The following is a 26,539-nucleotide window of genomic DNA, read 5'->3' on the forward strand; positions in this document are numbered from 1 at the left end:
CCAGTCTCTGCTTGGAGGAATGGCTAAGAGGCTCTGTTTGCTTTATAACACACGCTAGCTGCAATGCAAAAAGAATCTCAAAGATACAAAAATGAGGCAGTATTTTAGAGGACCATGGCTCACGTGCCTTCCAAAGCAAACTATGTCCACTACAGCAACTGCAGTAAGCTTTGTTTCAGTCTCGCTCTTCATTGCACCACCAGGACAGATGTTTTTGTAGATCCCTTTTGCTGACAGCCAAGGGAGAAGGGACCTAGATTCAATCCTAAGGAACGACAGAAGGCAATAAGCAAGTGCACAACTTAAATTTTATACTTCGGATTTGATTGTAAAGCATTAAGGTTGCATGTAACTAGGTTATGTCTCTGCTGCTAAAATCTATGCATAATTTATTTATATTACAAGCTAAACATCAGGAACTGTCAGGAGGAACCCTAACAGCTCCTTACTAGCACGAATTAAACGTTCTGCTCATCATATAAGCCCCAGGACAGCCATATGCTGTGATCCTGCACAGTATCAGTAAGCTAATTAAGAAACTGCCTTTGCTCACTCCTCTCTACTGTGTGGGTTTTTAATTTGAGTTGGTTTTTTCCAGTCTGGGTTGAGCAGATAAGCTTCTCCTTTTTCCGTGCTGCTTCCTGCCTCGAAAACAAAGATTCACGGGCAAATTTCTGCTCGGTTTTTATCTCTTTCTAAAACTCTCCCTCCACTGAACATTCAGTTCAAAAGTACCTGTTGCAGAACATTGACAGCATCATTAGTTTCAATTCCTAGAGCAGCAGTCTTGCAGAGGCCACACCCAGGATGAAAATGATAAAGAGTGCACCAGCTTCCAAATACTGCAGGTGGGTGGGCAGCAACCTGTCAGCATCTCCTCTGGGTGGTACATGGAGGTGCTAAGCTTCGCCCAGGCATCCTTAGTTGAACAACCACCCTAGAGGAGCATCGAGAACTAGGATAGGGGAGCACACAGCTTAAGAGGAAATGTCAACCAAGTAGCCTCGTTAAGAGTCCTTTCTGGAGTGGAGGAGAAATGTAGCCGCCACAAGGAGGGCTCTGTACTAATGCTAAACTCATGAAGCTGAGTTACTAATTTGCTGCTGCTGAAGAAGTGAAAATAAAAGCCAGCATCTGAAAAACCTGTCTTGCCACGCATCAGTAAGCAAAGCTCCCTGACACCAAGGGAGCTTGGCTGGCAGCATTACATCATCTCAGCTTCACCTCCTGCGCCCTGCTCTTGACTAGACAGCACTTCCAGGTCAAGGATTCACACTTCAGTGTCTCTTACTTCAGTCAGTTGGAGATGAAAACTGCCTCAAGTATCTGAGAGCACAGGTAGGACAAACATTATGTGACTGTCACCACACAATTATCATACCTACAGGATTTAAAAGTGGCCAGAGCTTGAAGGTAATTCACTTTGAAAGCGCTAATTCCCAAGCATTTTTCTTCAGGGAAAAGCCATACATTAATTATTAATAAGAAAGGAGGGCACAAGCACCTGGTTTTGACAGCCTTCCTTCTCTCAAATTCAGCACACAGACAGAAAGTAAAAAAAGACACATCAGCAGCACAGACACACTAGTACAGTTGCTAGTTGGGTGCACAGAGAGAGAACATTGCTGTCAAAACAAGACCACGAGGTTCAGCTTGATAAACCTTCTTCACCTCCATGTGCTTCACAAACGCACACACCCCTGCTACAAACAGGACACGCGTTAGGCATCTGTATCTATGTGTTTATTCACCATCCAGTGCCTGCAGATCTCTTTCACCCCTGGGTACATAAAAGTAACAGGAGCCTGCAGACACTTATACTCCACCAGGATGAGAAATGGTGTTGGCTCTGAATCTATCAAGTCCTTATCTCATGTCCCTAAACGCCATATTCCCCCCACTATCTGCACGTCTTAGGTTTTGATTCCATGGGACTGAACTCTTAATTTATACCTACAGGAGGTATAAAGATTCCCAGTTCTTGTCTCTAGGGCCAACCACGTAACAATCCTTGAACTACTGGTATTTACTAATTCCAGGGAAGGTAAGGACAAAGGTGCTGATCCCATGTTAAAGACAGGGAGGTGAAGATCAGTAACTGAAGTCCATATCCACTCAAGCACTTAATAGCCTGAACATCACCAAAACCAAAAGGAGACAGGCTTATCAAAAATTAGATCACAAAAAATGCTTATACCATTAATCTTCCTTGTAATTATGTCAGAATAGTATCAGAACAGCAATTACATCCCTACTTCTCAAGTCTCTTGTTGCAGTTCTAGCCATCAGGCTGCTCCCTTCTCTTCTCAGGAGCTGATGTTGGACAAGCTGTTATGTGCAATTTAGATCTGAAGAATGTGTGGTTTTAGTGGAAGTCAGGCGGGTGCAGTTTGTTTGTGTTCGTACACCCACGGCCAGGTCTCTGAACCCTGAGGCTATTTGTGAATGTGAATCTCTGTGTACTTGGAGAATTGACAAGAAATGCTGCAACTACAGATGGTACCCAGGAAAAAGGAGCACTTTGCATCTGTTTGCTATGCAAATTAATTCATTTAACATTTGTTGACAGCAGGTCAGTTTAGCACAGAAATCAGGCTAGAAAGTTGGCAAATTAAGAACTAAGTTCTACTCTGTCCTCTTAGAAGTGAAAAAATCCAAGGGAGAATTAAAAGTAATTAGGCAGAAAACAGCAATTAAACTCAGAGTGAATTTCATTTTTAAGGCATTAAAATCCTTGCTGCTTCCAGGGAACTAGGAATCCTGGTGGGTATCTACAAAGAAAACTGCAGCAGTGCTCTCTGACCCACAGATGCAGCGCTTCCCTTCCAAAGTAGGGAATCATCTTGGGAGAAATGGGGTGAGACAGTGAAGGTGTCTGATGCTGCCTGGGTGCAGGAGAGCCAGCCTTGTCTCCCTCAGTCCCGCAAGGAATTCAACTTGTACTCTCCTGCTAAAGCACCTTAATGGTCAAAGTTGTAGGAAGGATCACAAAATGGCCTTGTTAAGATGCACCAATCCATCACACTATTTAACCTGGAGGAGAGTTCAAATTAAAAACAAATACTTCCGAATCACAAAACCCTGCAGGGATTTCGGGCTCTAAACAAATAGCCAGACAGTAACTAGCAGAGAGATTCTCCACATACCAAAATAATAAAATACAATGCAAAGCCATGAAATTTGTACTCCAAATGAGAGAAAGGAGTATCTGCGCATACTTAATGTTTCCCTAGCAAATGTCTTCCCTGCTTCTTCCCCAGTCCTGCTTTTCCACAACCCTAACCCCATTCAATTCAATAAATCAATCTTTCCTTTCTTTTTTTTACTGTTCCTTTACAGATTTCCTTAATACCTGTTTCTCTCAACAGAGAGAAATATAATATAAGAATGCATTTATTGTATAAAATTAGACCCAATGTAGCTTATATCACAAGGCTCATGGCCATTTTAGGTAGTAAAATTGTTACAGATCAATTAATCACATTGCTTCTGCCCCTATAAACAAAACACAGCAACGAAGGAGGAAACATCTTTTTCCTGATCTCAGAGAGAATGGAGACAAAATTATCACCTGCAGTCATTTCTGAGAACTTCAGCCTTCCACGGTAAATATTACAGAAAAAGCAGGCAATAAATTTCATTACCACATCATAGTTTGCAAGTTGGCAGTGCTGCCAAGTCTTCATTTTTCAAAGGGTAATACAGGATTCCCAAAACAGCTGTTTGAAGACAGTTTTTGTCAAGTCAAGTCCAGAGCGGGATGGCTCACAGAACCCACTCATTATGCTACAGATGATACTGAGATTCAAAAGATCCCTATAATGGCCACAGTCACAGGAGAAGGCTTTGACCTCAGAAGAAGCCTTTAAAATAAACACTGGTCTCCCAAGTTCATATAAACCTTAACCAGTTGCCTCTTCTTCCTTAAATTCTTGCTGGCTATGGACACATTTACAGTTAGCTATGGTAGCTTGGTATGGACATCACTATGTATCATGGGTAATCCCAGAGTTACTTAATTTATCGCAAAAGAGGCAGTAATTCAAATGGCATTCTTGATGATGACAAACCTGGCAAGGTTTCTCCCATTTCCAGCTTATTACTCAGTGTCACGCATGGAGAAATAAATGGCAGCTCAGACAGAGTCATTCCTCAGAGCAATTCCCTTGGCCATACAGACCAAAACCAACATCAAGCAACACATATGGATTTTTGTTGTTTTAGAAAGTGGACAGAAACCAGGGCTATACAAAGCCAGAAAGTTACTTTAGCTTTGGCTAAGCTGCAAAAGAGTACACGGATCACAGCTCTCACCTTGAAAAGTGAACACTCAAGTAAAGCAACTCCAGCGCAGGCACAAATGCTACGACATTGGTGCCAATTTACTGACCCCTCTGCTGAAGCATCTTTCCCTCCCATATACACCTGCAGCACTGCACTATCTGTGCAAACAGCAGACCTTAGCCCCCTTCCTTGGACACAAACAGTTCAAGCTGATTAACTTCAGACACAACTCACTCACCCTGCCCCCTCAGGCCTGGACATACCTCAACACCTCAACTTCAAGTGAGGAGGGAGAGGCTTAGGGATTACCCAGGGAAAGAAAGTATTGTAGACAGTATAAGACTGGAAAGGCAAATGGGATAGAGAAGAGCTAAAGGCAAATAAGCATGTGGGCTTGTTTGGTTTTTTTTTTAATCAAAATTACTTGTTTTCAATTATTTTGAAACAAGTGTCTCAAAGGCTTCACATTATCAAAGGAGAGACCTAGATTAAGAACAAAGCAAAGATGAGAAAGTAGTGTTAAAAAAAAAGCGCACAAGTAATTAACTGGCAGTTCACGCTGTGAATCACTGAGTTTGAAACAAACTCGCCCACATCTGTTGATAAACTTCATTAGCTGAAAAAATTATACTGAAACTAATACCATTCTGCATGCATAACGCCTATCTTCTGCTTGCGTATCCAAGCTGCACGGCCATCTGAAACCTCAACAGCTCACAGACTCTCTCAGTTGTTTTGGAAGACAACGCAGCACACACCTGAGGCTCCTTCCCACAGGGACAAAGGCGGCTGGCACACCATCAAGAGGACTCATCTCCCAATTAACTTTCAGACTGGCGAACAGTTTGTAGTCTGCAATAAGCTTCATTCATAGAAAATTGAATTTCTAGGACCAGTTACCGTGTCAACAAGAGAAGAGTAGGCAAATGGGTTTTTAAACGCTGATGTCTGTCAGACAGATGGCTGCAACAATTTATTCTCTACTGGTGTTAACTAATGTTATCTTGCCGGTGCTTTTAAGGATGAGCTGCAGAGGATTTCAACAAACAATGCAAAAATCTTTCCAGTAATAGTGATGATAACTACTTTTTTTATGTCCATTTCTATCTCTAGATCTGAAAGTGCTTTGCAAAAGGTGTGTTGTATCACCTGCACTGTTAAGGGAAGTTTGGCTCATATCCCACCTGCTCCTGCATCTTTGTCTGTTGTCCTGGACTCACTTTATGGCCCTACAAGAAGTATGGAGACAGTAAGACAGCTCCTCCCCTTCCAGTGCAAGAGGTTGCTCTCTCTGTAGTACAACAGACAAACAAACTACCTTCTCCAGATTACCCTTCCTTGCTAACCTGCCATCATGTCTCCATTTACCTGAAACAACTACTTTCAAACATGAAATCATCTTGCCCCACGACTGGTTGAAACTCCAAATTTTCCACAAGGAAGTACGCAGTCCCATATGATTGTGACAGCAGAAACTACAGATGAAATACATTTCCCCCTTAAACAACACAAGCAGTCACCATCCATTGGCAGACTTCAAATGCCTCAGGAAGGCAATCAGGACTGCTTTTAATTACCAAAAGTTCTAAAACTCTAACTAACATACCTCAATATCTCTATGCTCCACACACCTCTTCATTAACCTTTAAGACTATGAGATGTCCAAAGTGGCATAAACTTTTGCAGGACGTGTAAAACCAGTAACTTACTTTAAAACCACCAAACCCCAAATAAACAAATCGCAAACTAAAACCTCAAAGCTACCCTGGAATGCAGAAGTTCAAGTGCATCAGGGCACTGCACATATTAACAAAAACTTATGCTGTGGATTAGATTAGTCTACTAATGATCAATTTATTGTATACTGGAGAATCTCATATTCATCCAGGTAATCCTTTTATCCCCAAGCATGCTAATTTCCTCTTGCAGAAGACTATTAGAAAATGAGACATGATTAAGTAAAAAACTAAGATGCCTGGAGCCTAAACTTAAAGGACCTTAGTTTCCAGTGGGACTGCAAATAATTTCAGTAATGGGTCCTCACAGAACACTTTTCATTACTTCCTTCACTTCTGAAGTTACTTGCGGGAATAGTTACTGCAATTTAAAGACCACAAGCTCAAGAAACAGAAATGAACCAGCTCCTGAAGATGCATTAATCAGTAGAAACTTGACAGAAGTATACTTCAGATCAACAGGAGGAACAATGCCAAATCTTTATTAGTTTTGTTCAAACTAATTGACTTCCTCATAAAGCTGAAGAATCTAACAGGCCTATTTATCTCAAAGATAAAATATCCTCTATTTTATCTCAAAGAAAAGCAAAATGAAAGACTCAGTTTTTCAGACTGAATTAGGGCTCCTCCTGACCATAGCTTCTAGCATGCACTGTCCTACTCTCAAGATGCTCTCAGAATGCAAATACAATTTCTAATCAGAAAAGGCCCCTTTGCAAGGAATATTACAAATAGATTCCTAAATAGTCAGTAGTTCAGGTTCTTAACTAGCTTCTCACAGATCCTTAGTCACTTCAGCTTAAAATAGAAGTGTCCACAAAAGTGTTTGTGGCTAGAATTGGAATCATGTTTCACACGCAGCATAAATCCATGAAATCAGTTCCCCAGCATCTGCAAAAAGTGCCTTTTGACAGGAGAAAGTCCAAAACCAAGAAGGAAGTTAGCCTTGAAACACCCTTTTCAAATAAACAAAAACAGCACCATCAAGTGAAGCAGAGAAGGCACTAAAAATCCGTAGAAACAGCCCACTGATGACAGAACAACCAACACATGGCAGTCAGATTCTCAGTACATGTGGCATAGCTTGCATGGCAAAAGACATTGTTTTGTACTTAGCTTGGACTTAACGTGACTTGGGTCACCCTACATCGTATCATACATCCACCTACACTGATCCACTCACCCTAACCTGAGTAAATGACCTACACACCCATGCTGCCAGACAGACCTACGCTGGCAAGCCCTGTGACAGAGTACGGCAGGCAAATACTTGGAAGCACTGCTAGCAGAGCCGCTGAAATGAAACTCTCTCTGTAAAAATGAAAGTTATGCGGTACTTTATTTCAACTCAATTTTCACAAAACCCTAAGCATATAATGTGGTGAACAGATTAATACACTACAGCTCTGCCTTACCGTAAACAGCCAGAAGTGTTCTTGAATACGGTTGTCCACTCAGCATCGCGAGGCTTAGAGTCCTCATTTGGCTCGCTCTCCCAGCCCGAATGGGGTATAATCACCTCATTGGTAAGCGTCTGCAGACCGTGGTTGATGATGACCATCTTCAGGGGTTCATAGGAGGACAAGTTCCACAGAGTGCCTGCAGGACGAACAGACATTTTAAATAAAAAAGGAACAGCAACTATTTAAAATCTCTAGACTAAATAGAATCACAAGATTCACAGAGCATATCACTAGATTCCCCTTTACTAATGAAGGTTAAACCATGAACTAAATGAAAAGGCAAAAACCACTCAATGAGATGACAGACTAGCACACAGTTTAGGGAAAATTCTACAATCACAGCAATAGATGCATTTCTAAAAGCAATTAAACCCTTTTCTCAAGGCACTGATATTGTTGAAGCCATCAAGTCCTACAACAGAGTACGTAAATGTGACATGGTATTGGAGATAAATAGGATTTTTCTACGTACAAATTTTGTTACACTCAAGTCTGGCTGTGCCTCAAAAAGTAAAAACTCATCCAGTGCAGCAGACAAGTATATTGAAGAAGTCGTAAAAATGTGGATGAATTTATAGTGTATCATTGATCTTAGGCTTATATTCTGCACAAGACAATATTTCATTCAAGATTCCTCTCTATTATTTACTTTCACATTTTCCTGTCATGGGAAATGTCTGTGTTCAAACCACATGGTGCCACAAGCCCATCATTCCTTGAAGAAGCTGAGAACCAAAACTCCTCTGTCTTCCATATCCACCTCAATTATGAGCTGAAGCAGACAGAAGTCACACATCAAAACAGCATAAGAGAAGAGCCTTACAGCTGTAAAAATACCCAGCCTTAAATAAGCAATACATCTTCCCAGCAGACCTGTACTAGTGCCCTGATAGTTCTTGCTCATCAGGTTAGGACTAAAACAGGACATTCACTTCAGAGATAATTTCTGAATAAGCCCAGCCTGGTCACATGTAAGACCTCTCAGTAGTGACACTCAGATGGAGCTGGACACACACTTCTGTCCTACAAAGAATAGCGTGAAAAATTTCAGAGACCAAACCTAGATTCCCCAGAACACACAGGTTATCCTTCCTAAGTGGATACCACCTTAAACTCAGGATCCCTGCATTACTGCAACTGTATCTTTGTGCATATTACAGTGCAAAATGTAGATACTCATCTCTCCGTACACATGGCTAAAGCAAAACACAAACCAGCAAAGACATAACCTTCTGTTTCAGTCCCTTCCAATCACTCCAATTTTTAAACCCTACAATTTTCAAGCTTTAAGAATGACTGTAAAGGCTGTTGTCACGCAGTCTAACACACACGTGGACTTGCTAGACCCTGCCACTTGGCAGCAAGGGAGCCTGTGTCTGCGCACACTCCTACGTCTGGAGCCACCTCACCTCCCAAGAGCAGAGCCAAGGCAGCTGCCTCCCCTGGATGCTCCCTCACACCCAGGCTTCACTGCTACAAGTCAGGAGTGTCAAATACCAGAAGCCCTGTTTTGCTATCAGAATATTATCCATGTAGGGGCATGACAGGAACCGAGTCGGGAAGGGAATTTAATCTCCAGCTGAGCAGCGAGTGGCACTTCAACGATAACCTCAACGACTGATGGTTGGCAGAGCCTCACAAGTTAAATGCTGTGGTGCCTCCCATTCAGAGGGATCTTTACAAAATCCAGGCATCTGTTCCACCTTAGGAGACTATATTCATCAATAAAGAAACTCTGAGGCAGACAACAGAATCCACACCATAATGCCTTTTTCAGTCTTTTTCTAAGGCCATATAAAAATACTGTGTTGTTAGACTATTGCCATTCACAGACACCACATGGTACAGGATTTTCATAACCTACTTTTTTTAGCTTTCAAACCAGACTCTGTAAGACTAAATAGGAATAAATTTTCTTTTTGCATCCATTACAATAAATCACCCTTCGTCATTCCAAACAATGGACAATAAGAAAAAACCCAAACCAAGCAGTAAATGCTGACTGACCTCATTTTGTTGCAGAAGAAAGCCTTTATTTCTCAAAATAAATTGGCCAGAAAATATACATCATAAAATAAACAAACACAAGTCAATATTTATAATAAGAATATAAAAACTGACATACAAGCTACCCAATTAATTTTAAGTACTTCGCTAGAGAGTTTCTTCAGTTACTGTACACAAACTCCTTATTGACTCACTGATACAAAAATAATAATTACAATTAAATCCCTAAACGCACTGCTGACTTAGTACTTCAAAACTCGAATGTAAAATCTGGACATCCATTGCTGATCGAGGTCGAGGTGAATAATACACAGGATAACCATGGCTGGAGCAAACCTAGATTCAAACTGAGAGCAGTGAGTGCAGGATACCCAGGTTCTGGAGGATTGCACCAGGGCTTCCTCACAGGATCCTAAATGAGCATTTGGTATTTACAGTGGTCAAAAAAACACTCCTAGGAAAAGGGGGCATCAGCTGAGGAACGTAGCACAGCATTCAGAAGGATGCCGCGTTTCTCTTCTTTTGAAATCGCATCTCATCCACCTCCCAAATGTTTGATAAAAACAGACTCCCTTTTACTCTCCAACATTTGTCACATTCTCTCTATATAGACAGACATAAAAATACATACAAAGCTCTTCAAAATTATTAAAAAGTGCCAAACCCCTTGAACTTATAATACTCTCCTTGAAAGCTGCATGAATAATAACAAACCGATCCCTCCGTTGAGTAACATGCAGTGAAGTAAAATGCGCAGCACTTCACAGAAAGTTAGCCCGAGACAAACAGCCATGAGGGAATCCAAAGGCAGAGAAAATTCAGACTTTGACTTCATTGGGAAGACAGTGCACAAGAAGGGATACAAAATACCCCAATGACAAAACATTTTTCTTGTCCCAAATTATGAACCAAAGAGGTCTAAGTCCAGCACCCCTTCAGTCCTTGAGAAAATAAACCCCATGAAAAAACACAGATAATAGCAGCCATGGGAAGTTAAAATAAAAATATGGAGGCTTTAGGAGCATGAGAGAAAATCTAAGTTAAAGGAAAAACTTAAATTCTTGTAAATTTGACATCCATCTTAAAAAATTGTTCCTTGTCTCTATTAGCATAACATACTAATGATCTAACGAGCTGGAAACAATGTTTTTAGAACTCTAAGTTTAAGCAATTCAAATGAATAGCACTCAAGAGAAATCAAGTCACTAACGCAGCAGCTTAGGGAAATTTTCCATGCAATTTTACTACAAGTATTGGCCTTTTCAAACACAGATTGCATGCATTTTAAGATTAAAAAAAAAAACCCCAAAAATCCACAAACTACTGCTTTTCAGAAGATCATCAAAATCATGATCAAGTTGGATGGGGCCTTCAGTGGCCTCGCTCAATGGGAGGTGTCCCTGCCCCTAGCAGAAGGTTGGAACTGGACGGGCTTTAAGGTCCCTTCCAACCCAAACCATTCTATGAACCTATTTCATTCATGAAGATAATATGTAATATGTGTATGTATTTCTAACTACAAGTGTTACCTCTGCTCTTTCAAGCATGTTAAGTGGGGACAATCCCTACAAGTTATTTCAAAAGTACCGATCATCATAAAAACACATTAAAATTTACTATAAGCTATAAACAGAGCTGTAGGATTTATGTAATATTATAAGTGATTAGGGGCACAGTCATCATTTCTGAAATCTCCTCCTCCTTGGAGCTGTGAAAAGATTTCTAAAGAAGCTGTGGCAGAATACATAGATGCTCTTATCTGGTGGAATAAAAGAGCAATCTTTTCCTGCTGTGCTTGTTTACTTACAAAAATGCAATTCACCAAGAAACTAGATGAAGCAGCTGCTTAATTTTTATCTAAGGTCCATGGTAAATCATGTAGGATTTGGGAGAATAAAGGGCTCTGCTCTGCATTCCTCCAAGACTTGTTGTCACATGGTAATCCTGGATGCATTTGTTTGACAGATTTGTCTTTGCCATTCGAAGTCCTGAACACCGAAGTTGTGCTTCTTCCAGTTCAGTAGTGGTCAAGCTGAGAACCTCCACACAAAATACTGTGACACAGAATACATCCTGAGAAGGGACCTTCGGAGGAGCCGTCCAAGAGCAACACTCATCTAGAATCAGCACATTCACTTCAAAGATAAGTTAGCGCCTCATCGAATCTTTGCACACAAATGACCAGAAGGCACAAATTCTGAGCAAGTGGATCAATATGCAAGTTTCTATTACAATATTAGATCAAAATATTTCCTCTGCAGAACATTTTGAAGGTCAATCATTTTTCAATTAAAGCCAGTTTGGCAACACATCACATGGGGAAAATCACGTTCTGCACCACTTAAAGTCAGTGCACTGTTGTTAAATAACAAAATTACTCTCAATGTTCTCACAAAGAACAAAATTATTCATTAAAGCTACCAGCTCGATAGCTTTTCAAAGGATGTTAATAGAATTTTCATCTTGCATATCTGATGGGAACACTTCCTCCACAAAAAAACCCTTATCACTCAAGATAAGACTTCTGCAGCTTTCCCAATCAGAACAGATTTAATTCCTTATCAGCTTAATTCTCATTCCTCTACATTTCTCAAGAAAACGATATACTGGAAGTTCAGTACTACAGCTCCAAGACTAGAAAGGGATGCAAGGGAGAACTCTGTGGAATATTTCTCATCACAACTCAATTCATGATTCATTTATGGACACTCACAGTTCAATCAAGCTTTTCTCAGTGCATCATATGGGAGACATTTTGTAATTCCATAGTTTAAATAGAAACAAAAGTGAGATTTGTGATATTTTATGCTTGTATTCTTGATTTTTGAAGGTATTTTTATGCATCCCGCATCTATCTGTCTTGAGGGACATCTTATTTTAGTGCCACTGCAGATATATCAAGAACGCCTGGGACAACAGACATGGCATTAACCCAGAAAAAGTTGTCAAATGCTGCTACAAACAGTCCTATCTGAAAGAAAAGCTACAGACTTGCTTAATCTGGCTGTAGCATTGTATCCATGTACTCAGCTTCTTGCTTCTAAAATCGCATCTCAATATGTTTGTCCAACCTTCATTCTCCAAAATATGTATTCTGGGAAGCAGTCAAGGAACATGCTGCTGATACATCAAGTCTCCCTCATTTATCACTGAGCATCACACAACCAATTCCTCCCTCCTATGCCTTTTTAACGCGTCGCTGCAGGTTTCTGCCTTCCTCCATGAACCCACAGACCAGAGGCAGCCGGCTGGCCTGATTCCTACTGTTCTGGACAGCTGTGGCTGCTGGGTGAGAGCACCAACTTACCGACACGCCATGGGGCTGTAATGCAGCCAAAGACTTGACCCTCAGCATCCTCTCCTTCTGCAAATACCATGTCATATGCTGCCACGTACCTCCTGTCCTGCAGGCAGGCAGCAACTGACACTCAGGGAGCCAAACGGCTGGAAATGCCCTTGAATTTGGACCTCTGAATTATTTAAATTCCTTTAAATTACAGAAATCTCTTTGGAGAGCAGGATTATTTTACCATTTGTCCACACCTGGGATGACCAGCTGATGATGCCTACTCTGCTTCAAAAGGCAGCCAGTTTTGAGTTAAAGGAGTATTAAATCACAGAGAAGTCCATGTGTCAAACCGAACTTGAATCTGCAGCCTGGTAAAAGACATGAACAAGCAAACTCTGTATGCTGTTGTCTCTTATTCTTTTTTTTATTTTTTTGTGTTTGCTGCAGAAGTCCCTGGAGATTTCACTCCAGACAGAATGAAAAACTTTGATAACAAAGTTTGTCACTAGGGAGAAGCAGCTGGATAGGAAGTCAAGATTTCTACCACAAGAGCATCAGAACTGTGATCTGAATTTCTGAGGCTGCATAACACAGTCCTTTTGTGGCAGCCCTGGCTGAATGCTCCCTTTGCTCTTCAAGTTGGCTCTTGTTTCTCTCTGCTGACTCTTGGAGCTCATTTTTCGAGCAGACAATTCCACATTATCAGCCGAGGCTTTGAACACTGACTGCGAACACACCAGCATCCGTCACAGAGGCATTGCTGGAATACTCTGCTCTGCTGTACTGATGCTTGAATGTCTCACACCGGATCTGGTGATATCATTTTAGAAATGGAATGAAATTATTCCTGGCTAGGTGGAGATTGAATGCACATCATCTGTTGCTGGACACCTGTTCAGGTTAATGCCCTCAGTACTCCTCGTATTTCTCAGTAAGGGGAAATAAAGAGCTTTAAATAGCAAAACCTAAAGCAGAATAAAAATGCTACACTTAAGTAGCAGGAGCTACTGCCAAATAAAATGTATTTGAACTTTAAAACTACTTAATCAACTGGAAACCAAAGCAATCGCCATTTAGAGTGGATAGGGAAAATATCCAGCTTGTTTTTGCTATCTCAAAAGTGACTGATTGCCACTTAGCTTTATAATGATTATTCCTTCAGAGTAAATTATAGACTTGCTTCTCCTTTCTCAAATCTAAAGAAATATATTTATTCCTCTCAGAGAAATGAGTTTTCAGTAAACCAGAAGAGTAGATAAACAGATATTCTTTATTTAAAAAAAAAAAAAAGTCAGCCATCATACCAAATGAGTGCAACAAATTGAGTATAAACACTACCTAGAGTTTCCACGCTAAGAGACAAAGCATAGCGAGCAATCAAAGCACAACCAAAACATACTACTTAGTGGCTCTCTGACAAAACAGACAGTGTTCCTTTACCGGCTCACTGGAAAAGGAAATTGGAAAAACATCCCTGCTAGTTTTTACGCTGCACATTTAGATCTAGATTCCTAAGTAACTTATACTGGCTGAGGAAGAACAGTTAGAACACCCAGAGCCACTGTTCATCTTGGAGAATTATGATTATCAGTCAAAACTGGGAGAGCTGCTATAATTTTTTTAGAGGTTATTATAGACTTATGATGCTTACTTCTAATGGCTTAATCCGTGTTTGCAGTAGGGTCTGCCTGGAGAAGCCAGTACTGATAAGGCAGCCAAGCAGCTTCAGCCCTCAACTCATTTTTGTCCTCACAAAACTTTCTGAAAAACTGTTCTGGCACTGAAATTCATAGCAACTGCCCTGGTCTCCATCCAAACATCCCCTGCTGCTTCTGAGAAGAGAAAGGGAAATCCATTTCACTTTTCATGAGTTATGAGAGACTGAAGAACAATATATTTCTCCTTAGTTTAAGAGCTGACATACTTTTCCACCCTTTTCCACTTAATGGATGAACTTTGAAACTTGGCGTATACTTTATTAGTCTTTTTGGATGATGTCCAAGACTAAGTTCAAATAAAAACCAGGTTGAATAATGGAGTTACAAGCAATTGAAAACTCCCTGTAAAACATGCATGAACTCAGCAACTTCAAAATTTAATTCCTTCTTTCCCAACTACTGCAAGAAGCAAACCCCGTCCATGTCCACAGCATCTCAACAGTAAATTCAATGCTCCTTAAAATCTGAGTAGTTCAACCTAGAAGTACTGCAACTTTACATATAGCCTAAAAGTTCCCAGCACTGGGGGCTTGAAGCTTTCCTGAGGAGACTGACTGTTCTATCAGTATGAAGCAGTGGGGACATGGCAGCAGGATTGTTTTATAAGAGATTAACAAGCAAAGTTCTAGATTAGCATATCTTACCTCATGATTACAACATGCTAAGGGCAAGCACACCACAAATTACCTGTCAATGAAGTTGCTACAACTCATTTAAGCTTCACTAAGTCAACCACTTGCAGTTGTACGCTACATCCAAGAAGCACCATCCATCTCTTGGCAGCCAGGGAAACCTGAATGTACTACACGCACAGATGAATTCGCTTTCCTCCTGAAGGGCATGTTTGCTTTACACTTTCTCACACCATAAACTGTGCTGCTAAAGAAACAACTGCAGCCTGTGATCTGAATTCTCCCTTCAGTGCTCCAAGTCTCTAGAAACTCTTGTTCCTGAAGCTGAGAAGACTCATCTAAAGAACAATTCATTAAAGAAACTACAGCCACTGACCTGTAATTAGCTCTCTGACTTCCATGTCATTTGTCTTCCGCAGCAGTCTGATCAATGCAGGGATCCCATCACAGTTCTTTATAGCAACCTTGTTTTCATTATCCTTCCCGTAGGAGATGTTTCTGAGAGCCCCACAGGCTTTACGATGGACCTCTGGCTTTGGATGATCAAGCAGGCCCACCAAGACAGGTATCCCTTTGAGATGCCTCACATCCTTTTTGATTTTATCATTCTCATAGCACAGGTGCTGCAGGTAGGCTGCGGCGTTGGACTTCACTGGATCAATAGGGTGGCTGAGCATGGCGATCACTTCAGGGAGGTCAGGGTCCCTCCACCTGGGGTCTTTACGAATGCTGTCAATAGAGGGGGAGCGCTTCCCCAGACGGTCGATGCTGGCCATGCTTCCTCTTTCCGGCTGTGCCAGCGGTGCTGTGTAGCTGCCGTGAAGGTAAGGGATCCTCTCTTCAACCATTTCTGTCTCGATGGGGTCATCGTAGCCCCTGTAAGAAGCAATAGTCCCAAGAGAAAGAAAGGGGAGGAAAAAAAAACCCCACATTTAAACACCACGTCTTAGTATCACAAACATTATTAGGGGCAGCATATTTATACTTCCGAATAATTTATTCGTAGTAACTTGAAAATTAACCCTAGCTGAGTACCCAGCAGTAATAGGACTGCGGCATAGTAATTGTTTGGCCAGCAATGGAATGGTGACAGGAACTGTAAGTCATCAGAAAGGCTGCTTTCAGCTTGGTCACGCAGCAAAACAATTATGACAGAGGTGGATTACATTCAGTAGGAAACACTGAGCTTTATTAGTGACACTACTTCTGCAACAAACCAAAACTATAATTAAAGGCATTCAAGGCCTGGGCAGACACCACAGGCAGTTTTCAGCAAGTCTGAGGAGTTCCACTATGTTTCCATGTTGAAGCTCACCCAAACACATTGAACTCAAAATACATAACAACATCTAAGATGATGGAAAAGCCAAGTCTTGGATCACAACCAGCTAACATGCTGATTTAGATAAAAGGTTAAAATCAACATAATTGAAAATATTCTAAGGAAGTTCACTCTCACACAACAAATACCCATACTCTTAAAAATATTTTTTAAAAAATTACGACAAAATTAGTAAAAAAAAAAAAAAGTACGACAAATTTCTTGTTTCTGTTAACAATCACTACTGTAATGTCTAACCTTCAGAAAAATATCCCCTTCAATTCCTTCCTACAACTGGCTGCTAAAGGCAGAATATTTCTGCAAGTGATTTGTAAGGAAAGGCATTTACAACATCAGAATGTGTTCAAGATTCACTGATGTACCTAATCCCTTATTCAAAGAGACACTTACCATGCTCCATACTGACATCCTCAGGAGAGGCATCAAAGGAATCCTGGAGCTTGCACACAGTGACCCCCAATGACAAATTTTTCACTATTATAGGTGAATAAACCCACAGGGCAATACAGCAACATGCACCCTTCCAGTCATGGACTCCCACAAACACTCCAGCTTTCATTTTATCCTAGGCTTCGTCCCAAAGGCTCACCCTGGTTTGCTAGCTTGGCTGAGGGTTGAAGAGCTGAATAAAAGTCCCAATTAATCCCATTGTTTGAATTGTTAAGACTAGAAGATTTTTCTTTTTCATCCTCCCTTCCCTCTAATACTTCTTATAATAGATGTTACCATGTTCTTATTTTATTTTATTTTTTCGAAACAGCAGCAACGTTTTGCCTTATTGTTTTGGGTTTTTTTCCTGGACAGTTACTTACTATCTTAGTATTGTAGTTATCTCAGTCATGCAAGTAGTTTTAATTGCTACCAAATGATTCTTAAGAACTCCTTTTAAGCACTGACTGATGTTTCTGAATGATTTCTGATGACTTGCTGACGGAAGTAGAGACCATTAGAACTCAAAAAAAATGGGGCTTGCTGTTCTCCTAAAGGGACTGCTAATTAAACCAGACTCTGGGGACAGGAGCAACCGGAGGTGGAGACTGAACTTAGTCTTGTACAATTAACACTTTTAACATTAAAAGCACCTCTACTGACTTTAAGTCGCTTTAATTGCTGTTCTAAGTCATAAACTGAATGAAAGGATAAAAATGGGCCAGTATCCAAAACTCAAAATGAATCTGAAGTCCTTTTATCGATGCAGTTATTTATGTATGTATAATTCAGTAGCTGCTCTACACAGCAATTTACAGTGTCTGGACAGCTGTTATGTTTTCTGTTACAGAACAAAGCTGTTTCCATCATTCTAAGAAGAAAGTAACAACATTGAGAAGATTCTCTGTTGTGTGTATAGGCAGGGCAGAAGGACTGACAATCCCCTTAGCTACTCCTCAAACAACGTTCTGGTTTTACAGATGCAGATTTGGGACAGCAGCATTAAAATTATAACCAAAAAATCATTTTGCAACTCATCCTCATATTAAATTCTTAAATGTTAATAATCGCCCTGTGCCCAATTGTTGCTTGCTCAACTGGGAAACTCACAACTCACCGTGGCCCAGTCCTAGCAGTTGCCTACAAGGTAACCGTGCACCACCTCAATTATACCTGCACAATTAAGTTTCTCTCTCCTTTTCCTCCATACAAACACACAATGATAATTATTGTCTTGGGATGCAGTTTGCTTGCACTATTTCACAGAATCATATTTCCATGAACCCTTACAAACAGAACCACAAGGCTGGGCCTATCTGCCTCCCGCTGCACTCTCTCCCTGACCCACCGGATCATCAAGTCCAAACATTTGATAGGAATGGTTGGACTCGATGATCCGGTGGGTCTCTTCCAACCTGGTTATTCTATGATTCTATATAGCGCTCCTTGGTTTCATTACATTAGGGCAGAAGCTCTGACTGAAAGTCTGTCTACAAATACCAACCATTATGTTCTACACTGAAAAAATACACTAAAAAGTAGACTATTAATAACATGCTTGCAATACCAATAATCACATACAGACACAAGAGAGACCAAGTGCTACAGGCACTTTACACCAGTGCAAGTGCAAACTGTGCTACTACTAAATGAAGAAAAGAGGGCATAAAGTTAAAGACGTGTAAAATAACTTCACAAGTAAATTTGAGTGGTATTAAATCAGTATAATACATCCAAATGCCTTTTTCTCACCCCCATCTATTATGCAATCTGACTCAAACCAAACCAGAGCAGAGGCTGAGGAAAACATCATTAAGCACCAGGTATTATTCTTGCCGGGAATAATGTACCTTACAGCAGAAACTCAGTATAAAGAAAACAAGAAACAAACCCAACCACAAGCACTGAAAAGCTAACAAAGGAAAAAATACACCTTTGTGCACTTTTCTGGATTTGCAGATGTTTGTGAGGAGACACATTTTTCCCCAATTTAAAATGAAGTAAGTAGAGTAAAACAAGGCTAGTGATGACAGACACTTATCTCCCTGATCACACGGAGAAGGCAAGGGATGGAAACCAGTCTGTACTGGTAACACCCTTGCCTAGGGGCCCCTCCAGAAACCATCATGTTGCCTCCTCAACACTCAGAGCTGAAGCTCATCACCACAGACTAAGATGAAAAACCTCCAGTCAACCCTCTCAGCACCAAAACCAGGAACTGACAGCACAGACCCTTATTCTGCCTTTAAACTGTTAACAAGTGAGGGCAGCTCTTACTAGGAAGAAAATGTGAGAACTTAAGTTTTAGTGAGTTAGCCAACAGAAGAATTTTGTCCACAATGTAATGAAGAAACCCAAGTCAAAAGTCAGGGCAATATAGAAAATCTTCTAGCAGCGTTACTATACCTACTCTATACACACAAACTTTCTTAAATAAAAGCTATTGATTTATCACATTAATTTGATAATTTTCTTTTAAAAAGTTATTCCTACTGAAAATAACTAGAGAGGAATAATCAAGTAGCAATTACCCTCATCTAGTACAAAGCACTGTTTGTAGTCTTTAGTTCTTTGCAGATCAGTGCTGCATCTGAAATACAGGTTTATTGAATTGTTCAAGTATTTCTTTGAAATGTCAAAAAATACCTACTTAGAGGCCCTCATACAATCTTCTTATGTTTTCACCAGCTAACGCGTGCTGCCACAGCCAGGCTAATTACTTGTCAAAGCCTCTTGATCATACTAGAAATTGAAAAAACTCACAACAAAAGAAATGCAAACCCAAAATTACAAATCGGTCCTATCCAAACTGTAAGGAACAATAAATCAAAGGGATGTTTCAAAAAAAACACCAAACAACTTCAAAAAAAGCAAATGGGCAGGTTCTAATACATTTAATTATTCATCATGCATACAGATTGAAAATTGTTAATAAAATATTTAAAAGGACTGCTGCTTGACTGTTTTTAACAAGAACTGTAAACGTGCTGAGATGCAGAGGAGCACCAGTTACAGTCTGATAGATGGATCAATATTTTGGCACCTACTTGCTGCAGATATTCCCTTCAACCCCATAAAATGCTGATGTGGTTCCTCTGGTTGGTAAGTTTTCAAGATTAAGGATGTCACAAAGGACTTAAAAGGAGTTCTGGGAGACACTTCTGAATACCTTTTCTCTCCCTTTTTAAAATATATACGATAATTTGCAGGTGCTTGATTCCGTTTCATTTCAAAATGAGCTTCCAGAAAAGCAAAGGAATACAGAGATATTCAAGTATGAATGAAACCATAGGTGACATTACATTTCCAAGATGAGTGCTCCAAGACAAGAAAGGGAAGAGGGTCTAAAGACCCCTATACACAGAGGTGGATAGTTCCACACTCTACAGCTCTGGAAAAAGAGTCTAAAGAAAAATAATAAGGAATTAAACCGTATCAAAACATGACTCATGCAGATATGAATTCATGCAGGCACATGCAAAAGTCTGTTCGCTGCTTGGAAAACAATGCATTCAAGTTTTTCAGGTTCCTACTCAGGATGAGTAGTAAGACTCTCTTCCCAAGCTTTTTTTTTTGTCCTCCAAATGCAAGAGCGATTGCTTCAAGCCCCGCCTAAACAACTATTAGCAAAAAATACAGCATAAAATAGAACATCCCTTGGAAACAGGACTGAATCAGAAGCAATTTGTGACTGGTCACTTAAGTTACATTAAGCAGAATGCAGCAGCTCTTCTCTCCACAGGACAAAATGATCACCTGGTTGTTAGGTCCTGCAGAGAGGTTCAGCACAACCTGGTCACACAGCTGATAGTGTGTGGGCAGCACAAGATCTGGGGCTGAGGCTGTCAGACACCTCACACTTTTCTATAGAAAGGCATCCCTTCACCACCAGGTTTCAGCTCATCTGCAACCGCAGCTAGCCGTTCAAAATTTTAATTTGGCAGATGTGGATATCATCAGACCTGTCAGAAGTCTCACAGATTACAAATCCCTCTTTCGTCCTTGCTAGCATGGGAATGGTTCCGGGGCAAGACAACACAGTCCTAAATCTTTTAGGAACAGGAAAACAAAAAAGTAAATTTGCTCCCTTCTTCAAATCATGTCTCCTTTCTAAATTCATCCTAAACTAAGGGGCTTAGAAACAGTGAAGGGTTCTTGAACACTGCCCTCACTTTTCTTTATTTCATGTGTGTTTTGCTGCAACTTATGAGCTAACAATATGATGGGTTCTACGTGTTTTTCTACCAAGTAATTCCAGAACTTACCAGACCATGAAAGAGTTCAAATGCACACATTAACTAAACAGCTGCACACTAGCATTTAGGCAACAAATGGGTTTTACCTTCCTTTGTGAGGTCTTCCTCTCTCTGGGATACCTGCAGATGTCCTCCGGTTCACAGAGGAGTAATCGGGATCCAGTTCATATCCTTCATCATCAACTCCAAGGCTACGGTTATCATCTTCCAGTCCATAGGGCTCTGGCTGGAAGCGCTCTGGCTGGGAGCGGTTCAAGTCAATGTTGCTACCTACTGGCACTTGAGGCTGGGCAACAGGACCATAGTTATCCCTTCTGCTTGGCAAAGTGAAGCTACCATCATCAGGCCTGTAGCTGTTTCCTGGCACATAGGCATAGCGAGGGCGGTAGTTGACACCACGAGACAAGCTTCCGTAGTTATCAGAGAGGTCTCCGTAACCATCATGACCCACATAAGGGCGATACTGGCCTTCGTGGCTTTCAGGGTAAGAATCATTGTAGCTGTTGTAAGATCTGTTTAACGTGGATGATGCTTGGGGCGTGATGTATCGCTCCCCATTCTTCATGTACCTTCTGTCTATTGAATCTGTGTAGCTGCCCATGGGAGACGAGCCGTCCATTGACGGGAGGCCGTCAGGCCCAAGTGGCACCTGACGCACTGTTCTGGTGGTGACCGTTTTGACCATTTTGGTAACCTGTGAAGAAACAGTGAATAAACACATGAATTTCCTCCTTGCTGCACAATGTCATGAGACCTACAGGGAGCTAGAACAGTAAACCAGGAAGACAGTATCACAACATACACTAGAGTGGCAGGCCTGTTGAACAGAAGCACTCGCGTAGTCATTGGTTCCCCTACTAAGTTCAAGATTTAATAGCAGGAAACCATTTCTATAAAAAGCTAGAGCAGATTCAAGCACACTCTGAGGCTCTTACTACCAAATCAAGAACATTGCAGCCACGTGACAGTGTGGAAGCAGTGCAAAGTCATTACACCAGTTCCAATGTGCTCCAAGATATTTTTGGGAGGTATCATTCCTAGAACAGACTAGGGTGTTGAGGATCCACAGCCTGTGCTCCCACTATTAGCAGAAATGCTACAGCACGTTCTCTAGCTTGACACAAATACAGTTATATGCTCCTGCCTGACCCGTTCCACTGTGTTACTTGATGGAGCTCTAATTTGGCAGCAGCACTCAGGAAACTACAATCTTAAACGTAAAAGTTTCTGGCTTCTAACTTTTAGACAGCACAACTGCTTTCCCTTCCAAGATATGCTTACACCTGACCATGACCATACGTATCCAACAGGCAGCTGGTGTCATTCCATTAGTTTGGCAACATTATTTGGCAGTAAAAAACACCAACTACCCTAAACATTCTGCACTAGGCAAGCTTGTTGAAAATATTAGAAGAAAATAACCTGTACACAAATACATCTTTATCTTGTCTTCCTAGATATCACATCTCATGTCAACACAGATAGAACCAGATTATTTCACATAACCAATAAAAACTGGAAATGCAAGTGCCCAGAGGGCACTTGTGTCCAGGGTTTCTTGCTCAAGGGTAGGAACAAAGACTGCACAAGAGTTTCCAAGAACATTCTAACTTAAGGGTAAAGGCCTGGTAATCTGCGTAAGACACTGGCAGACAAAAGCCACCACTATTAACCAACCAGCAAAGGACCTTCTGTTTTGCTCGGTATCTGGGGTCAATCAACTTCTCATCTGTCTTCCAGAGCGACAGTAAAAGCTGTTTTGGGGAGAACACAGTCTGGCAGAAGCCAACCTATCCTCTCCCTAACCTAATAAAGTTACTTCAGCCTACAAAGAGTTACTCTAATTGTAGTAAATGCTGACTTTCAGTCCTTGTGAAAAAAACAACCAACCCAACAATATACCCACCAAGATGAGAGGGGAATCAACCCACCAGAGAATACTACATACAGGGATGGGAAGAACACAAAACCGTTAATACGTTACTTCGGGTTTGTAAACTGTAACGCAGGTAAATAAGCACCAGCAAATTACAGTTTTCTTCATGCAAGCTGCAGAACAAAGTGTATACATCAAGAGAAACAGTTCCTGTAACACATATCCCTGAATTACTCAGAGGCTCTGAAGTCCAAATAGAGATTTCTACCTATAGCCTCTGATCTAAACATTTAGATTGGCACCAGATTAGCCAAGCGGCTGCTAAGACAAAATAATTAAGAGTTCATCTCTTGAAGCAGCTCTAGACATCCTCCAAGCCAGATGTTTTCACACAGAAACCCCAAATTGAAAAAAAATTCACCCAAACTGCCTTTCTTTTTCCCAGAGACATCTGTGAACAAATGATACTTCAGCCTAATGCAATAATGAACTCCTACAAGACTGAGAGCAGCACATGCGGCTCTCCAACAACATTGTAATTAAACAGCATGATGATGCCGAACAAAGCGCAGCCAGGTCTCAACATGACCTCAGTATCCAATTTGGGCCAGAGCTGAAAGAACCTCCCCTCTTCGACCCAAAGGGGTTTCCCGTAGCAAATAAACATCAGGAAATATGCCAGCTTCCATACCACCAAATCTTCCTTCCTAACCCCTTCTCCCCTTTTTAAGAGGCACACATTTTAATAACTAAACTAGAAACTAAAGTTTATTTCATGACATAGAATCCAACAGTGGGTTTGGCTTATTACCTGTACCCAAGACTTCTGCTTTCCACTCTGTTATCAGCAAGACTCTGTCACGGCCCTTCAACTAGACAGCATTTAGAGAAGAAAGAGCTGGTGTAGCTTACAGTAGCTCTTTGTAAAATGGACAGAAACAAGGCAACGCAGCCCAGCATTCTACTGAAGTCCAGAACAAAAGTTTTATTCAAAGCAATGCATTCATAAGTGATGTCCTAACAGTGGGAAAAGCAATGTTTCTCAGGCCTGACACACGCGAGTTTTACAGAGCGATGACAAAACTGGATGCAAACTGCTGGGCACTCTTGGAATCTGGGAACCAGTAATGGGAATAACGGGAAGGAAGGCAGCATTTCAGCAATCTGATGAAACAAAGTTGACTTTTTCCCAGGAAGGAACAAAGAAGCAGCTTTCCAGATGCCAGGAAGAGCCCTCTCATAACCTTGCAGAGCCCTTTCAGCACGATTCAACAGGAGCCAGATACTTAAATTCCAATTCAGAGTTTCTCTTTCCAAGACGTGTTGCCGTGCACACCTATTGTTTGTCACATGTAATTTTTTATACAATTGTCAAGATCAGACAACACAAGACCCCTCATCATCCCTGTCTGGCTGCAGCAAAAGCAAGGAAGAAGGAACAAGCTTTGACCTCATGACTCTCAGATGAAGGCTTCACACCAGAGGCATCACTGCCCTAGGTCTGCACCAGCAATGTCAGTGTTCCTGCTGGGATGAGGTAACAACACAGAAACGTTATGGCAGGGACAACAGTCTACCAGTATCAGTACATGGATGCAAAAAAAAGACAAAGCTGAATTTCTTAACACTTTGAAAATCAATGCCTAGATAACTTGTGACCTACCAGTTACACTTAATGAGTTTTTCACTATGCTCTGGTACTCCACTGAGTATTTATAAATTTTTTTTGTAATATATATATATGACCAACACAGAATGCAGGAGATGAATTTGCAATTTTTTCCCAATTTGCCTTATCTTCCTGTCTTCAAGACTAGCACAGACAAGATTCCAATGGCTGAGGCCAGTCAGAAAGACGTCAGCCAGCACATGTAAGAACAAGTTCACATGTTAGCATGGCTTCACCTCTATCAACTTCTGAATGCAGTCCCTATTAACAAGTGGAAAGAATCAGGACAATCAAACCCCCCTTGTCAGACACATAAAAGGGAACATTTCACTCAAGCATTAAAGTACACGTTTCTCATAGCATAAAAGCATTCAGTAATGCTAAAGGTGTTATGGTGGGGCAATCAAGCCAAGTCTTTTTATAGTTTGAGAGAGGGGGAGTATTTGCACTCATGCCTCATTTGTCAGGGGACGCATTGAGATAGAAGATTTATCATGTGATAAACAGACTCTGTTGCCTAAAGGACAATAAAGGGAAGCTTTTTGGAGGCAATTAACCAGCACACAGAGGAAGGTCCATTTATAAGGTTTCCAAGCAAGAAAAACACCCAAAAACCCAAACAACCAACAAACAACCCAACAAACTGAATGTCTTTATTTTGGGAAATCCAGCTCAAGGGAACATTTCATTTATATTTCTTAAAAGAATACAGGCAGTCTTGAGCAGCTGACAGCACAGTAATCTTCTCTTCCAACATTTTTGTGGTTTCCGAAACACAGATGCATCAGCCAGAGAGAACAAAGCTATTCCAAACGGGAGCCCCAGCAAACTGCCTTATCCGAGACACCCGATCCTCCAGATGCACCCAATCGGAGCAAGATTTATTGGTATGAACTCCTCACTACAGATACGCTCCAATGAAAATTTAGAGATACAAGTTACTTGGAGAAAGTGCAATTTGACTTCCTCTGTTTACTTTACATCTCTAAAGAAAAGCTCTTTAAAGAGGTTTTTTAGCCTGATTACAAATCTAAGGTGCTCAGTTGTTTCAGTGCTCCTAAAACAGACAAAAGCTTCAGGTTACCTCCCTAAGAAGAGCTTGGCTGAGTAGGCTTAAAAAAATAGCTGCAATTCTTTATTCCCTGTAAACTATTATTAAGGTTTCAACCACAACAGAAAAAGAGAAAGTTTCTTTCACATTATCAACTTAATCAGGCCCTCTGCAACCAAAATCTTATGGGACTGCACGTGCCTGCTTCCATTGCTCATCCACCCACCCCAGAATATAAGCACATTTCATGCTTACTGACCTTACCAAGGATCTCCCCAGATAGAGCAATTATTAGGTCAAATAACAACCCTGCAGGATCTCTTATAATGTTTTCACTAATTCTACTTCTGGAAATGCATTTGCCAGTGGAACACAAAAGAAACAGTCATGCCTTTGGAGCAGCTTCTGTAGGTTTCTGTTCTTCATGCTTTTACTTCTCTTGAAAGATGGGAGAACAAGCATGAAAATACCATAGAACAGTTCGGAAGGGAACTGTTGGAAGGGATCGCAAAGGCTATCCAGTTCCAATCCTCCTGCCTCAGGCACAGACACCTGCCACTGGATGAGGTTACTCAAAGCCCCATCTAACCTGGCTTTGAACACCTCCAGGGATGGGACATCCACCATTTCTCTGGGAACAACTGGACTTACTAAGAGTAAGAGGGATTTAAGAGTAGATCCCTCAAAGTGCATCGTGCTCTGGCACCAGAGAAGGAAAGACAGCACTGAGATTTGGGCTGAAGTAAGACTGTCACAGTCAAATGCAGTCATCTTAACACAGTACCTA

At 41.0% G+C, this 26,539-nt stretch overlaps 1 protein-coding gene across 10 annotated transcripts in view; it reads right to left on the bottom strand.

Moving 5' to 3' along the window:
- Positions 1-26,539, bottom strand: part of ARVCF (ARVCF delta catenin family member) — a 258,529-nt gene that overhangs the window by 59,214 nt on the left and 172,776 nt on the right. For all 10 annotated transcript variants that reach the window (XM_069871075.1, XM_069871076.1, XM_069871071.1 and 7 more), the window contains 3 exons: positions 21,243-21,850; positions 15,506-16,005; positions 7,436-7,619 (listed from right to left, as the gene is read on the bottom strand). In XM_069871075.1, coding sequence (XP_069727176.1) covers positions 7,436-7,619; positions 15,506-16,005; positions 21,243-21,850 — 1,292 coding nt within the window. The remainder of the gene's footprint in view (positions 1-7,435; positions 7,620-15,505; positions 16,006-21,242; positions 21,851-26,539) is intronic.

Source organism: Phaenicophaeus curvirostris, chromosome 17 (genome assembly GCF_032191515.1).
Source record: "Phaenicophaeus curvirostris isolate KB17595 chromosome 17, BPBGC_Pcur_1.0, whole genome shotgun sequence".
Lineage (NCBI taxonomy): Eukaryota > Metazoa > Chordata > Aves > Cuculiformes > Cuculidae > Phaenicophaeus > Phaenicophaeus curvirostris.